This window comes from Aspergillus steynii, assembly GCF_002849105.1.
Source record: "Aspergillus steynii IBT 23096 chromosome Unknown P170scaffold_2, whole genome shotgun sequence".
Classification (NCBI taxonomy): domain Eukaryota; kingdom Fungi; phylum Ascomycota; class Eurotiomycetes; order Eurotiales; family Aspergillaceae; genus Aspergillus; species Aspergillus steynii.
Window position 1 is genome coordinate 5636911 of NW_020194399.1, and position 14022 is coordinate 5650932.

The 14022-nt window shown below is 49.9% G+C and overlaps 6 protein-coding genes across 6 annotated transcripts; 3 read left to right on the forward strand and 3 right to left on the reverse strand.

Moving 5' to 3' along the window:
• Positions 1-266: 266 nt before the first annotated feature.
• P170DRAFT_473213 (efflux pump antibiotic resistance protein) lies at positions 267-2357 on the forward strand (the record flags this gene model as incomplete). The annotated part of the gene is made up of 8 exons (XM_024853020.1): positions 267-471; positions 549-685; positions 744-826; positions 889-986; positions 1046-1166; positions 1226-2072; positions 2132-2237; positions 2290-2357. The coding sequence occupies 8 exons, from the start codon at positions 267-269 to the stop codon at positions 2355-2357; spliced, it is 1665 nt and encodes a 554-aa protein (XP_024708646.1).
• A 375-nt stretch (positions 2358-2732) lies between these two features.
• P170DRAFT_473214 (aspartate/glutamate racemase family protein) lies at positions 2733-3422 on the reverse strand (the record flags this gene model as incomplete). Its single annotated transcript, XM_024853021.1, has 1 exon — positions 2733-3422. One exon carries the CDS (start codon positions 3420-3422, stop codon positions 2733-2735), a length of 690 nt encoding a protein of 229 aa, XP_024708647.1.
• Positions 3423-4925: 1503 nt separating this feature from the next.
• P170DRAFT_349062 (protein-arginine deiminase domain-containing protein) lies at positions 4926-6719 on the reverse strand (the record flags this gene model as incomplete). The annotated part of the gene is made up of 4 exons (XM_024843716.1): positions 4926-5380; positions 5489-6254; positions 6321-6421; positions 6488-6719. 4 exons carry the CDS (start codon positions 6717-6719, stop codon positions 4926-4928), a joined length of 1554 nt encoding a protein of 517 aa, XP_024708648.1.
• Positions 6720-7072: 353 nt separating this feature from the next.
• Positions 7073-8903, forward strand: P170DRAFT_507995 (Zn(II)2Cys6 transcription factor; the record flags this gene model as incomplete). The annotated part of the gene is made up of 2 exons (XM_024854524.1): positions 7073-7253; positions 7391-8903. Exons 1-2 carry the CDS (start codon positions 7156-7158, stop codon positions 8901-8903), a joined length of 1611 nt encoding a protein of 536 aa, XP_024708649.1. The 5' UTR covers positions 7073-7155.
• Positions 8904-9737: 834 nt separating this feature from the next.
• On the forward strand, positions 9738-10711 carry P170DRAFT_507996 (gamma-glutamylcyclotransferase family protein). Its single transcript, XM_024854525.1, has 2 exons — positions 9738-9928; positions 9984-10711. Exon 2 carries the CDS (start codon positions 10121-10123, stop codon positions 10577-10579), a length of 459 nt encoding a protein of 152 aa, XP_024708650.1. The 5' UTR covers positions 9738-9928; positions 9984-10120; the 3' UTR covers positions 10580-10711.
• Positions 10712-10894: 183 nt separating this feature from the next.
• On the reverse strand, positions 10895-14022 carry P170DRAFT_434999 (Zn(II)2Cys6 transcription factor). Its single transcript, XM_024848848.1, has 2 exons — positions 13483-14022; positions 10895-13425 (listed from the first exon to the last, which is right to left on the reverse strand). Exons 1-2 carry the CDS (start codon positions 13710-13712, stop codon positions 11253-11255), a joined length of 2403 nt encoding a protein of 800 aa, XP_024708651.1. The 5' UTR covers positions 13713-14022; the 3' UTR covers positions 10895-11252.

Below are 14022 nucleotides of genomic sequence, written 5' to 3' on the forward strand. Positions count from 1 at the left end.
AGATAGGCTTCAGGTCATGTGAGGGCCATGAGGAATCCCCAGGCGTGAAACATTTTTACATAGCCTTATACCAGAACTGTGGCAATTAATACAGAGTTCTGACATACCAACCAACGCAAATAGCGCTTTCAGGCCGTATCTCTGACCATATCCTTGTCTCTGCGATCCTTTTGCTCTGCACTTTTATCTCACATCCCGACAGGCCTCTGGAGTCAAACAGACAGTTAGGAATCTTCAGTACCGCAAGGTACATCCACCGAATTACTATGCTTGCTCGTGCAGAGGTACAGGAATCGGCCTATCTGGACCTTACTGACGAAGCCCGTTCATACGGTGCAATTCACGGTAACAAGCGTGCACCGCCGGCTGTCAGCAGGGACCTCGACGAAGAAGGCGAACGATTTACGAGTCCCCCAAAAGATCAAAAGACACACCAAGATGTAGGGAGTATCGTCGCAGTTCTCTTGCTCGGTAGGCAATTTTCTGCCATTTAGAATGCGCCTGCACCCCATCCTGCAGGCCTTGCTAAAGTTACCGTGGATTTGTAGGAGAGTTCATCTCGAATGCGGATGCGACCTTGGTAATGGCGTCTACCGGCCAGATTTCCTCCGAGTTCAATAGCCTACAGGATGCCAACTGGCTCTCCACGGCGTACACACTCGGTGTATGCTCGACGTTGCCAATGGTGAGTGTCGACAACAATGCCAATTGATTCAGGGGCTGATCAGAGCATTTCCAAACAGTATGCTAAATTGAGTGACATTCTTGGTCGGACACCCCTCCTGCTGACGGCTTATTTTTTCCTGACTTTTGGTTGTATTATATGGTGGGCTTACTCTTCAGATCGGTGGACAATCTATGGGATATCTGACATGGCCGTTTACATAGTGGTACCGCACCTGCGATGTGGGTGGTCATTTTGGGCCGCGCTATCAGTGGCGTGGGAGGGGCTGGGACGATGGTGATGGGATCCGTTATTATTCTCGGTGAGGACGAAATTCAGGGCATTGATTACATGTCTAACCCTACTAAACTCATACTCTAGATATCATTCCTACAAAAGATGTGGCACAGTGGCGAGCGTATATCAATGTTGCCATGACGTTGGGGCGCGGTGCTGGCGGCCCTGTAGGTGGTTGGCTCACTGACGCGATTGGATGGAGATGGTATGTAGCTCTGGCAAAAGAAAAGTTGCTTCGTTCTTTCTAATCCGCAATACGTGAAGGCTGTTTCTAATCCAAGCTCCTTTAATCGGGCTTGCTGCACTCCCTGTTATTTTCAAACTCAAAATACCGCATCCCTTGCCAGCAATGACTTGGAATGGCCTCAAAACTTCCATATTCCAGCGCATCGACTTCCTAGGCACTGGAGTACTGACGGCAGCAGTCACGGCTACTGTTCTGCTGGTTGATCAAGGTGGAAAATCATTTTCATGGCTCTCGTGGCTGTCATGCTCATTGAGCGTCGCGTCTGTCATTCTAATGGCGAGCTTCGGTTACATAGAAATGTATATTGCCAGGGAGCCAATCTTCGATCTTCGTGTGCTGCGACGACCAAACGTGCTTGCAAGCTACCTCGTTGGCTCGTTGCAGATCGCGGCTCAGGTTGGGATAATGTTCTCCGTGCCACTCTACTTCGAGGTCACCAAACATGCATCTACGGTTGAGGCCGGTGCGCATCTCGTCCCCGCCGTCCTAGGAAATGCGATCGGTGGTCTCTGTGCGGGTCTTTTTGCTCGGTGGACTGGACGATATAAGACTCTGCTTATTATGGGGACCGTCATAGCATCGTCCACGTATATGCTGCTCTGGTTACGGTGGAACGGACATACGAGCTTTTGGGAATCCCTCTACGTGATTCCCGGTGGTGTTGGCACTGGTATCTCCTCGACCGCCGCATTCGTTCTCATGACGTCCTTCCTGGAGTTAGAAGAAATGCCTACGGTCACCGGGGGATATTTCCTACTGCACACCTTCTTCATGACTGTTAGTATAACTGGAACCAATACAATCTTAGGCTTCGAGTTTCGCAGACAGTTGAGGCGTCACATACACGAGCCAGGCGCACCCCAGGTATGGGCTTTCCTTTTTCTTTCGACCACTTGGTACAGATTGCAACTAATACGAGAGAGATTATTCGACGTGCCATATCCGATCTTCATTACATCGCCCATTTACGCGGGTATCTACAGCAAATGGTTGTCAACTGCTATGTGGCAGCTCTGAAGGGTACCTACAGTAAGCATCTTGTCACACACTCATGACCGCTCAGGTCTAATTTCTTTAATAGTTACTTCCTTTGTGTTGTCAGGTGTTGCATGGCTCCTGAGTTTCACGGTCCGGGAACCTTGTCTCTAATTCTCTTGGTGATGGACAACTCATATTGGAGCGCATAGAGCACACAAGGCTGCTAGCCAGACAATTTTGCATCAGAATGCGATTAAATGGATTCGAAAGGCATAAAGTCTTACCCTACCACCAGCGGTCGCGCCCCTCGAGGGAAACAATTTAACACATGTGATGAATATAAGTAGAGCAAGAGATTTATTACTATCACATAGCTCCCACAACCACCACGTTCGGACTGGTTTATCCTCTTACATGTACTGCGCCCCCTCCGAGCTCTTATTCTGAATATGGGAATCCCAAGAACTTTGTCTTGTAATTTCATTCTGCCAAGTAGGGTTCATCTTTCTTTGATGGTTTTCAAGAACAAACACGCCATCAACTGGATCAGGAAAGGGCCATTTTCGCGGCAAGCTCTATATGCACAGGAACTGTATCAATTATCACCACCGGACTATCTTCCGGCTTGATCAACTTCCCAAATTCGGTACATCCAAGAATAATCACTTCGGCACCACGGGTAACTAGGCGAGCTATGATATCTCTGAAAACCGCCCTTGTCTCCGGCGTATAGATATCTACCGAGAGTTCCGTCTTCAGTGCCTGTAGAATGAATTCCTGGTCTTCTGGACCTGGTATCAAAGACTCAATCCGGTCTTCCGCGAGCCTGTCCGAAAAGTATCCATCCCTCATCGTCACCACACTGCCCAGCAGCCCGACCTTCCGGATACCCATCGGCTTGATCTTCTCCGACACCGCATCAACAATATGACAAATCGGCACGCGGATCTGCTCCTGAATTCGCGCCATAACCCTGTGCATTGTGTTACAGGCGACGAGGATGAAATCAGCTCCGGCACCCTCTAGCCGGCGAGCGAGAGAACAAAGAGCGTCGCCAATTTTATCCCATTTATCAGCCAGGAGCCACTGGAGGAGCTGGTCGAAATCGGTTTGGATTAGGATAAGCTTTGCGCTGTGAAGAGTCCCCAGTTTGTCTGCGACCAACCGGTTGATGCCTTCGTAGTAGGCGACGGTGCTCGGCCAGGCCAGACCGCCGATGATGCCGATGGTTTTCATTTTTGCCGTTTCGCCTTTATTTCACGAGACCCCGAGATGAAGTGGAGAGAGAATTCCGAGGTAATTAGGCAAAGGACGGATCGGGTCGTTGTTGGTATTCTGGGCTTGCGGATGTGCAACTGTCGGAGATCACGACGAGACCAGACCAAGATCGCACGACGAATCCGGCACAAACTATTGAGAAGGAGGGGGTAAGTTCGAGGGAGCTTCTCAAGAATTGTATTGCAAGCACCGATATAGATCGAAAGCTCATTAGTGAGTCTGATCTCGAAACAAAGGAGAAGCAAGCACAATGTATCTTAATAAGTTTGGCACTAGAGTAAACAAAGGAGAGCAAAACTAGGGAAGATCTCCAAATATAAGAAAGACAGTGGAGACGAGCTGAGAAAAAGCAAGTTCCATGTTCTTCATACCACCTATGTATGTTTATGCTGCATGCATCAGAATTTGTCATAGGTTCAGTCTGGACTGACGCCCATGGCCGCCCTATATATTCAATGCCCAACTTGGGCACAAAATCTGTTCGGTAATATATTTGCGACTAATAGGCAATGCGACTGCTTCATTTACTTTTCATCAATTTCTATCCGGGGTTCTAAGCATTTTGAGACCGCAAACGACATGGTGACCAGATGTGTGACGTAGGGGTTCGATGACTCGATTAATGACAGGAAGAAAATGAATGATTCGAGAATACATCCCATAATAAAACCATTCTCCAGCTGACTTATGTATCACTTGTACGCGTCACTGCCAGTTTTGCCAGTTTAGTACTTCGAACAATCAATTAGAGCGAGTCGGGCTTTTTGAAAACTAGCCGAGACACGACAGTTCGCCGAAATCGAGAGACAAGGAAACCATTTTTGATTCAACTGTTGGAAAGAGTTGACTGCGAGTAGACCCTAGGCCACATGAAATCTCAGGCCTGCAATAGAGAACCAAGAATGTGTTCGTTCCACAGCAGACTACAGAGCCGTGGCCATTGATCCGCCGGGGCTCTTGCGCCCTCTATTAGTAGCCATCCCGCTTACATTATATCACAGGTATTAACATCAGGTATTTAGTTTCTGAAGCACGAATTTATTGGTCTCCTGTTTCAGAGTTAAGCTGAGGTTTGCGTATGTAGCCACTCGAAATAGGATGTCAGAGTTCATAATCAAGCACTATCTTCCAACTAACATGTCCGCAGTCACTTATTGTGAGTTAATATAAGCGCCGCTGTCTTAATTGGATGCTTCTGGTACCAGGGTAATTTTAAAGAGTGAGGTTCATGACTTTATCCTTCTTAGCTAGCTGTTTATTTTAAGTCTAGGCTTATATGACATATTTTCTGATAAGAGGGCTTCTATAAGAAACCTATTCTCTTGACATAGACTTTTTAATCTAATGCTTTTAGATTAAATGCATTTATACAGACTGGCATGTAGGAACCTACGTATGCGATAGGATATTTATGTTCATCAGAAGCAACACAACACAAGTACTGGAATGCCACTAGCTATCTCAGTCGCGCCACCAGGCCTGTGACATATCACGGACCGTATTGCTGCCACAATGTACCTCCCCGCCATAGTTATGATGGGTGTTCCAGTCGTCAACAAAGACAAGGCTGATTCCTATCTCAGCGTACTTCTTGCGGATAGCTGCTGCAAGCACATCGGTGCCATTGGGAGACGGACCCCACGGGTTGGGCGCAATGCAGGTGTTGAATCCGCTGAGAACGAGGTTGTTGATAACCCCTGGGAAGAAGGAAGCGACTTTGAGAGATTGAGAATCTTCGTCACTAGCACCCCACTCGCTTTGCTTGAACAGCGAAGGGATGTGGATGAAATCTTTATCGGTCAGACCGACCTCTTTCTTGAGGATCTCGATGTTGGCGTCAATGCGCTCGGCGCACTGGTGATTGATTTGCAGGAGCTCCTTGTCGTTCAGGGCCTGTGCGATAGTCATGGGTGTAACTGGGATCGCGTCGCAGCCGGGTCCCTCATCGCAATTGCTTGGTGGGATTTGTGTGTCATTCTTCCGGGAAATGGACGGGATATTTCCATGACCGGCTGCTTTGAGACTCTTAAGGAACTCAATTCCTGCCCGAGGGTCGTCGACGACTACGACCCAGCCGCGCTCATTGTCAGCCGGCAGGAATTGAAGAAATTCGTCCACATGGCCAATAACAAGCCAGTCGGTATCAAGAAGAATAGGGTCCTGCGTCTCCTGTGCCTGGAAGTACGGAAGAAGATGATGCTTCTGTTTACCGTGATTGCCGAGAATAATGCGTCCAGCTGGCCATGACCTTCCGTTGGTGTGTGGAGGTACGGCTTCGATATTACCTCCCGAGTTGATCTCGTCGCGTGCGCCGCCTAGATGCTGAACTGCTCCTACTCCAGCTTTACGGTAGTACTCGAACAGCTGGCGACCAGCAACACGCTCGTCTTGAGGCGTGCGGATCATGATCCGGATGGAGATGGTGCCGTTTGGTCCAGGCATGCTGGCATACCCGGGTTCCATCCAATCCTGGGCCCAGATATCGTCGCTGCGGTTAAAGAGATAGACGTCGGTATTGAGACCAGCGGAATGAACGGCGTTTGAGAGGTCTTCGGTATATTTCTTTTGCCACGGTGTTTCGGTTGTGTTTCCCTCAACGGCAATTACCTGCTGGACGGATTGCAGGTGATGATGAGTGAGTACCGGAGCGACTCTCATATGCACTTCATCCGTCGAGTTCAGATTCTTGCCTAGGATCGAAAAGCGAAGGGTGGCGTGGCCGTCCCAGCCGTTGGGACGGCGCGTATCACGCCCATCGACACCTAGCTTCAATCCTTTCTCCAGCTCTTTCTTGGTAAAAGCGTGATTGGCGTCTGTGAACGCCCATCCATTTTCAGCCGGGCGGAAGACGCGGACCTTGCCTTGTGCTGTCTTTTCAACAACAGAGACGAATCCTTTGGCGTCGCTAGGGAGGCCCGGAATTGGGACTGTCCGGACAGGGGCCATGAGGTACGGGGCTCGCTGAACGTTGTCCGAGGCATCATTGCACTGATCCAGCTCCTCGTTGGAAAGGGGTGGGCCACTGAGTGCTTTCTTGGAGCATCGCCTGTCGGTGTCCCCGATGTTGGGCAGGAAGAGAGCACCGTGTGACTCAGTCCATTTCTGCTTCCCAATAACATCCGAGTGACCGGTCAAATCCACGGTGCCATCTCGGTTTGTGTCTGCCCGTATGTCGGCGCGTAGACTGCTCTGTCCGGCAAACGCAGCACGAAAGAGCAGAAAGCCTTCATTTTTTATAAGGTCAATTTTGATCATATGGCAAGTAAGATGGTATCCTCACCTAACAAGACACTGTGAGTTTGCATGGTCAAGGGAATGAAGTAACCACGAAAGGGCCAATTCTCTTTGAGTTGGTGAAGCCAGTTGTGATGGTAGTTTAATGGATTCCATGAGGGCAAATCCTGCGAATTTATAGATTCGACCATTGTTCTTGATCAAATACATATTGTATAGTATCCTCAGACCCAAGAGATGCTATCAGACGCCAAGATGGTCTGCGTGCATATGATTGGCCGCAGCGTATAGGCTTCTTGGCAGATCGTTTTAAACTCCTGGGATCCTCCCGTCGGCCGTTAATTTTTTCCCCATCTTTCGTCAACCTCCTTAGAGACGGACACTCATTGGCTAATTCCTGCATTCAAGCACCCTCTCTATCCCCTCTTTACGTTGGTGCCTGCAGGACGATAATGAGATGGGTTCGGGCAAAACAGTGCACCAGGGAGATCGTCCCAGAAAACCCGTTTACTCCCGAGCCTTCAGCCACAAGGTCCGCACAGGATGTCTGACCTGGTATGTCGATTCTATCTACCCGGTGAATTGGAGCTAATTATTTTCCTTTGTCATCACCTGCAGCAAGTAGGACTCCCATATACTCCGTAGCGTCAGATTATGCAGATCCACGTGGCTCAAAACTGACTGCCTTGTTCCAGGATGCGCCACAAGAAGTGCGACGAAAGGAGACCGACCTGTCACCGGTGCCAAGCAGATAAGGTCGTCTGTGATGGCTATCCGCATGTTCCCGCTCAATCTACTCCGTACAGTGTCCCATCCACATACATCGGGGCCAGTCTAGACGACCCGATCTACCGCTCGGCTTCCGAGGCCCAATTCTTCCACCATTTCCGAACTTGCACCTGTGCAGAATTGGCAGAAGCTCCAGGCGACAGGATTTTCTGGACACACTTCGCGTTGCCCTTGGCTCACTCCAATGATGCCGTGGCGAAATCCATCGCGGCTGTCGGAGCAGTCCACCGGAGATTTATCACCCGTGAACTCGAGGGCACATCGCCACTGGACCGTGCAGCTCTGAGGCTGTACAATGACGCCATAAGTTCCATCACTACTAATAATTCTTTAACGCCCGAGAGTATTATGGTATGCTGTCTATTGTTTATCTGCTACGAGAGCATGACCGGTCGATATGCCGAATCAATCCGACACCTGAAAGCCGGCTTGAAGCTCCTCGCAACTAGCGACATCCGCGCAGGCATCTATGATTCTAACTTTGCAAGGGAGCTTCTGAATGTCTTCGCCCGTGTCAGTGTGGAGGTGTCGGTGTTTATGGAAGACCAGCCCCTCCCACTAGGGGATTCTTTCAATTGGGCTGTTTTCGCTTATGATCAATCACGCCCATTCCGGGACTTGGCTGAGGCAGAACAGGCAATGAGAAAGGTTGATATCGACTCAATGCAGGATATTAAATTGCTTCTAACACTGGAATTCACACAAACTGAAACTAGGTTGCCACATCACGAGGAATCTAAAAATATGGCATTGAGTGCTCTTAGGAGTCGTCTTCAGCATTGGAATGCCCAATTCGACCCGTTAGCTAAGGCTCTGAGCCATTCCCTTTTACAAGCGGAGGATTCAACTCGCCTAACGCATCTACGACTCCACCAAAATCAATTGCTTATTGTTCTCGGCGTTCAATTACAAGATCAGCCGTTCGTGGACAAAGCCTGCGCAACATATTTGAGTTCAGTCGAAGTGATAGCCCAATCGATCATCTCACGGCAAAGAAGAACATTCTCCATAGACGGTGTCCTCGTTTCAGGAATATCGCTCGTTGTGTCAGCTTCATCTTGCCTTGATATTCAGAGACATGCGTGTCTTCTTCTACAATCTCTAAACAGACGCGAAGGTCTATGGGACAGTCGCGAAATCTTGGAATTACATCAGGCTACGCTGTCACAAAGTGATCCCCGCAGCTGGTACACCCTACCTGTGTCAGGTGGTATTCCAGCCTACATGAAGAGTCTGTCTTTGTTTTCCAGTATTATAACCCCGGACAATGCTCTCTTACACGCAGATCCCAATTACGCTCATGATTATTTCGCGCAACTTGGTGGGGGCATGATTTATACAGACGATGAACTAGGTCTAAGAAATGATCATGCCTTAAACTCTAATCTCATGTCGATGATAGACAGCTTGTCATAGCTTGGCTCATTATTGACCATGTACTTCATGATCTGTCTTACACTTGTATATATAATACTACCGATGGTTATTCATTTACCTCCCAATAGACACACTCTCCAAAAGCCCTTGGCTCGATACAGCTGGGGACGTTCATGAACCGCATCCCATAGTTTTGGGGTTTCGTGATCTCTCGTAGTATCAATGCCATCCCAACAGCTACTGTTTTGCCGGCAGGGTCGGGAAAAGTGAGGTAGATGATTTTGATTTCTGCGCTGTAGTGCGCTTTATCCATTATGGCCATCGGCTTCCTTCGCCAATTCAAGATACCAGAATTCCATATTCCATGGAGGATCTCATGTCCAAAAACAGACCGGGTAAGCCCGTGACATCCCAAGCCCTATACCGGTCGCCACCTCGAGATCGTCAACACTTCTTGCCATAACCCCGCGAGGAGTCGCCGAAGGCATCTGTCTCGTCGTATTCATGGCCGAGCCTATCAGTCACTCTCGTAGGTAATCGGAAAAACGTTCTTGGTGCTTTTCGTAGTCAGAGTGGTGGCCGAAGACATCTTCCGTCAGATTCATGTCGGCGTCTACTTGAAATGTCTGTCTGCATAAGGGGCTTTAGAAATAAATGATAATGAAACCAGAACGGTAGAAGAAATTCTAAGAGATGTAAAAGGACTTCACCAGGCCCTAGGGGACTCAACTACTCTTCCTAAATAGTCTTAGCTCTAGGACCGACGTAACTTTTGATTGTTGCCTAGAGATTCACCTTGATGAGAAGATATCTTGTTCCTCTTCAACATTAGATTTGTTCCTTATTGGCTGACCTTTAAGCCAAGCCCCATGCAAAGAACTCAAGGAGCAACATCTAGCTGTTGATATTTTGTGCTCAGCTACAAATCGCGCCGGTCAACAATTCAAATCATCTCTGCCTCGCCACTAACCATTGAAATCACGTGAAAGTGCGTTTACTTCTTTTATGCCTGAAGGTCCATTGAATGACCCCATTATTGGACTGAGCTAGAGAGCTTTGGCTAAGTTAAACAACTGACTGACTAGACGAGACTTTCCCGCTGACGCAATAACTGTGTAGGCCTTCGGACACATCTGATCACATAGCTACCACCACACATCTCTTCCCCCCTCCCTCCGTGAATAGAAATACAGCACATCAACATCTCCCCTCCCTTCTCTCCTACGCACAGAGAGCAGCACCTACATACCGCCACCATGAGCACCAGGCCCATGCCGCTGATGATGGGCAAACCACGCGCCCAGAACGCTTCGGAAGCCACGTCAATACGGACCCTGACAGCTTGCGACCGTTACACTGAGACCGACAAACCTGAAGACCTCTTCCAAAGACAATGGTGCTTTGTCTACGGAACGCTGATAGACCATGACACGCTCTGTCGAGTCTTGAAATTGACGAAGTCACACACCCCGCTGGTCATGCGTCGTGCTCGAGTATCGGGTTACGAAATCAAGATGTGGGGAACATATCCTGCTCTTGTCGTGAGAGAATTAAATACAATAGATGGAATGGCGTGGGAAGTGTTGTCGCAGAGACAGCTTGACCGGCTGGCGGCTTATCAGACGGATAAATATTGTCTCAGGCGTTGCATGATTGAGCTTTTGAATGATGATGGTAGTGTCGGGAAGAGAGTTGAAGGGCTCACCTTTGTGTGAAACGGAGAACAAGAGGAGTTACGCGAAGGTACATTTGACTTGAAAGAATGGAAGAAGGAAAAGGAATTAAGGGATTTAGATTTCAGAAAGGAAGGCTGAGAGATCGGACCTTTTTCCTGGATCAAGATGTTTAGACAAAAATAGAATTGACTTCAAGTGCATTGAGTACCATCCCAACTTTTACGTACACCATTCAAGTAGCCAGCATAATCAAGTTCTTAAAGAATTCCTCTAAGGAAATCTAAAATAGTACCCAGGCAATTCCTCCCCAGTATAAGTAACAAACCTCCCCCCAACCCTCTCCCTCGTTGCCCCGTCCACAATCCCCAAAGCCCCCTTCATACTGTTCTCCACGCTCTCCGGCGCCCCAGGCGTATAGTTCCACTCCTTCGCCACACAAAGTCCCACGAAATTGAATGCTACACACACTCAATCAGTGAGCGTAATGTGAAATTTGCAATCCTCCATCTATCTAGCCGCCTACCCCGCGAGGCTAGCTTGTTGTTGTTGGCAAGCGACGTGAAGCAGCCTTGTTCGGTCTATAAATTCTGGGATGTAGTGAATGACCTGATTCACTTTAACTGCATTGTAGCTCGGTGTCTGGTCAGACAGACCTTCAATCATTCTGAGATTTTCATCATCTTCCCGGGATATAGCATGACCCCACCTGGTCTCATGCCAAGCTGGCGTCCTTCAGAAAGTCCATGATCATAGCATTATCATTAATCCACGACGAAGCCATATCGGCATTCATGTTATCCGGCAGGGACAGGGATCCCGGGTCCATGCCCATCAGTCTTTCCGGATCCAAAAGCGCAGGATCAGACTGGTTAAGTAGGTTGCTATTATTCAATGCCAAAGACTGAGAAACATCAAAGCCCGGCGAAGTGAGAAAAGCCTGCAACTGATCGACAGTAACTCCGGGCGAGGAGACAGGCGGACAGGAATGGATCGAATTGGCAGCATCCGGGGGTGGTGCATTCGGGGAAATGCTCTGCGATCGGCGCTGGGTGAGCCCGGTACGGAATTTCTCGATGAGCATCTCAGCACGATGTCCAATCTCCTGCACAACTCGGGCCGAGTCCCGTGCTGCTGCGAACTGATTTCCCATAATATCCAGCGTGTTGACAGCTGTCTGGTAGCATTTTCGCGCGGCAGGGGTCGGCGGACATAGCGGGTTCCCGATTAGGAAACCTAGGATACAGAGCGCAGCGTCCCACTGGTAATGGAAAATAGGGGACCAGCCGCGCAGCAGATCCGTCTCGGTGAGCACTTGATGCAGGATGTTTGTGACGGCCATCGCGTGGTTCAGGCAAGTGATGGTATGCGAGTCCCCGAGCGGAGTGAGAGACGCAGGTCTGACGGGGAAGCGGACGAACGGCCGGAAGTTGGTCAGTTGGAAATGGTGATACATGAGTTCCAGTAAGATTCGCTGGCGCTGGAGCCATAGCGGGCTGCAGGGGTCGATTATCAGCGCGCCACGCCCAGTCGAGAAGGGCTCGCCTTGGCCTTTGCGGTTTTGAAGCGACGGGGGTACATCCTGGGCCCATTTAGATACAGCACGCACCTCCCCACCCAGGAATCGAGCCAGCTCTTCGACCATGCTTGGCGTCTCGTAGATATCTTGGGACTCGCTGGTTTGGAGTATTTTCGCGCAACGAGCGTTGAATGCATCCTGCACTCCTCGGACGATGGAGGTTAGCCGGACACTTTGCGCGTAGAAGCTAAGCCAGCTAATATCTTCCTCGGTGGAAGAGAGCAGTAATGTCCCCGACAGGCGGGTATTCTCTTCACTGTCTCCGGGCCAGTCGCATGAGGCATCGGCGGAATACAGGAGAGGCGAACGCCCTAGAGTCATGGAAAGCATGCTGTCTAACTGATAGAGGGACCACCAGATCCGGCAATGGAGGTCTTGCTGCTCACGACTCGTGCCATTCAAAGGTTTGAGGTGAAGTCGCAGTGTCTGTGCAACTCGAATGGCCATTCCAAGAAGTGTGTGGGCCGTGTTCATCAGTGAGACGTTGTACAGGTAGATAATGCAGTAGATATGGCTTTGCAGCGCCATAACTGACGGGATCTCCAGCTCTCTCATCGAAAGTTGCTGTGCTCGACGGTAGAATGCGTACCCGGCCATGGAAGCACTCGTAGCATGGGATCCGTCTTCATTTCCCAGGCTTTCATCATACCCGATGAGAAAAGCACTGCCATACTGCATGCATACCGCCAGCAAGCTATCGACAAGGGCGGAGGATTGGCGGGGAAGATCTGGAGACGTCCACAGTGAGTCATAATAATCTGCAAACTGCTTCTCCGATATAATAGGAAAAACGCAGTGAAACGATTGCCAGAGAAGCGCAATGAAATGTTCCTCCTGCGGGCGCGACAGGTCCTCCACAGTCTCTTCAGACCCGAGAAATCCGCCATCCCATCCTCCCCTCGTGCTCACACCATCCACCCAAGATCTATCATTCAGCTGCGCCTTTTCAGGCAAGGGTCTAGGCGGACATCTAACGCGCGACACACAGGCGGGTAACTGTGTCTCCATATTGTGTTGGCTCAAGGACTCGACCAAATAACGAGTCATACGGGTACCGTAGTACGAAGCCGACTGGGGACCATAGTAAAGGACATTGCCTGTCTGAGCGTCGGGGTTTTGGATACCTTCCCACCCTCCTCTAGTGGAGCCTGGGCGTCGATCTGGCGCCGGGGAGCCACCGCGAGGCGAAGTGGAGCAAGATGGAGTAGGATACTGGGTAGCTCGCTGAACCTGGGAACGAGCGTCTTCGAGAGCATTTTTGTGCTCCTTCTGCATGTCCTTGATGCGATCTCGCAAACGTTGAATCTCCCTGGAGAGGCGGTAAAATCAGCACGCAGTCCACAACTAAAAGTCCCATCGCATGCACCTATTAGCAGCCGGCAGTGAGTGGACATCAGTCGACTTGGCCTTGCTGCAGCTAGCCCCTCGATCGCGACAGTTCTGGCATGGTTGTTGGTCGTCGCATTTGATGCGATTTAGGCGGCACCAATCGCAGGCCCTGGCGACTTGGTTCCGTTTTATCCGCGACGCTGTCGAGGCGGGTTTCTGTGATGGGTCATCGGTGGCTGTGCTGTTGGCAGAAAAAGTGGTAAACATGGCGAGTTCTCGATGGGCCAGATAACAGGAAAGCAAAGGCAGGGGATGAGGGTCATCGCATGGCGAGGTGGTGGAAGCAAAAAAAGGAACGAGAGGGGATTCGATGGACGGGAAATGACGGTCCAATCAGCCGCGAAGAGACCACGTTGGGGGCTGCTGGGACTAGGATTGGGTCAGATGCTCCACCGCTGAGGCTAAGAAGGTGATTACGGATCCTTCTATCTGATGCCAAGCAATCGGTTGAAATAACCGAAGCCGATCAGGGTCAGTCGGAGAGAAGATTTGGTGAACAACCTTGCATGCAGTAGGG

Coding starts and splice junctions, on each gene's coding strand:
- P170DRAFT_507996 (XM_024854525.1), top strand. CDS start 10,121: ATGAGCACCAGGCCCATGCCGCTGATGATGGGCAAACCACGCGCCCAG.
- P170DRAFT_434999 (XM_024848848.1), bottom strand. CDS start 13,712: ATGTTTACCACTTTTTCTGCCAACAGCACAGCCACCGATGACCCATCA. Junction 13,426..13,482: donor TCACTGCCGGCTGCTAATAG/GTGCATGCGATG, acceptor CCGCCTCTCCAG/GGAGATTCAACGTTTGCGAG.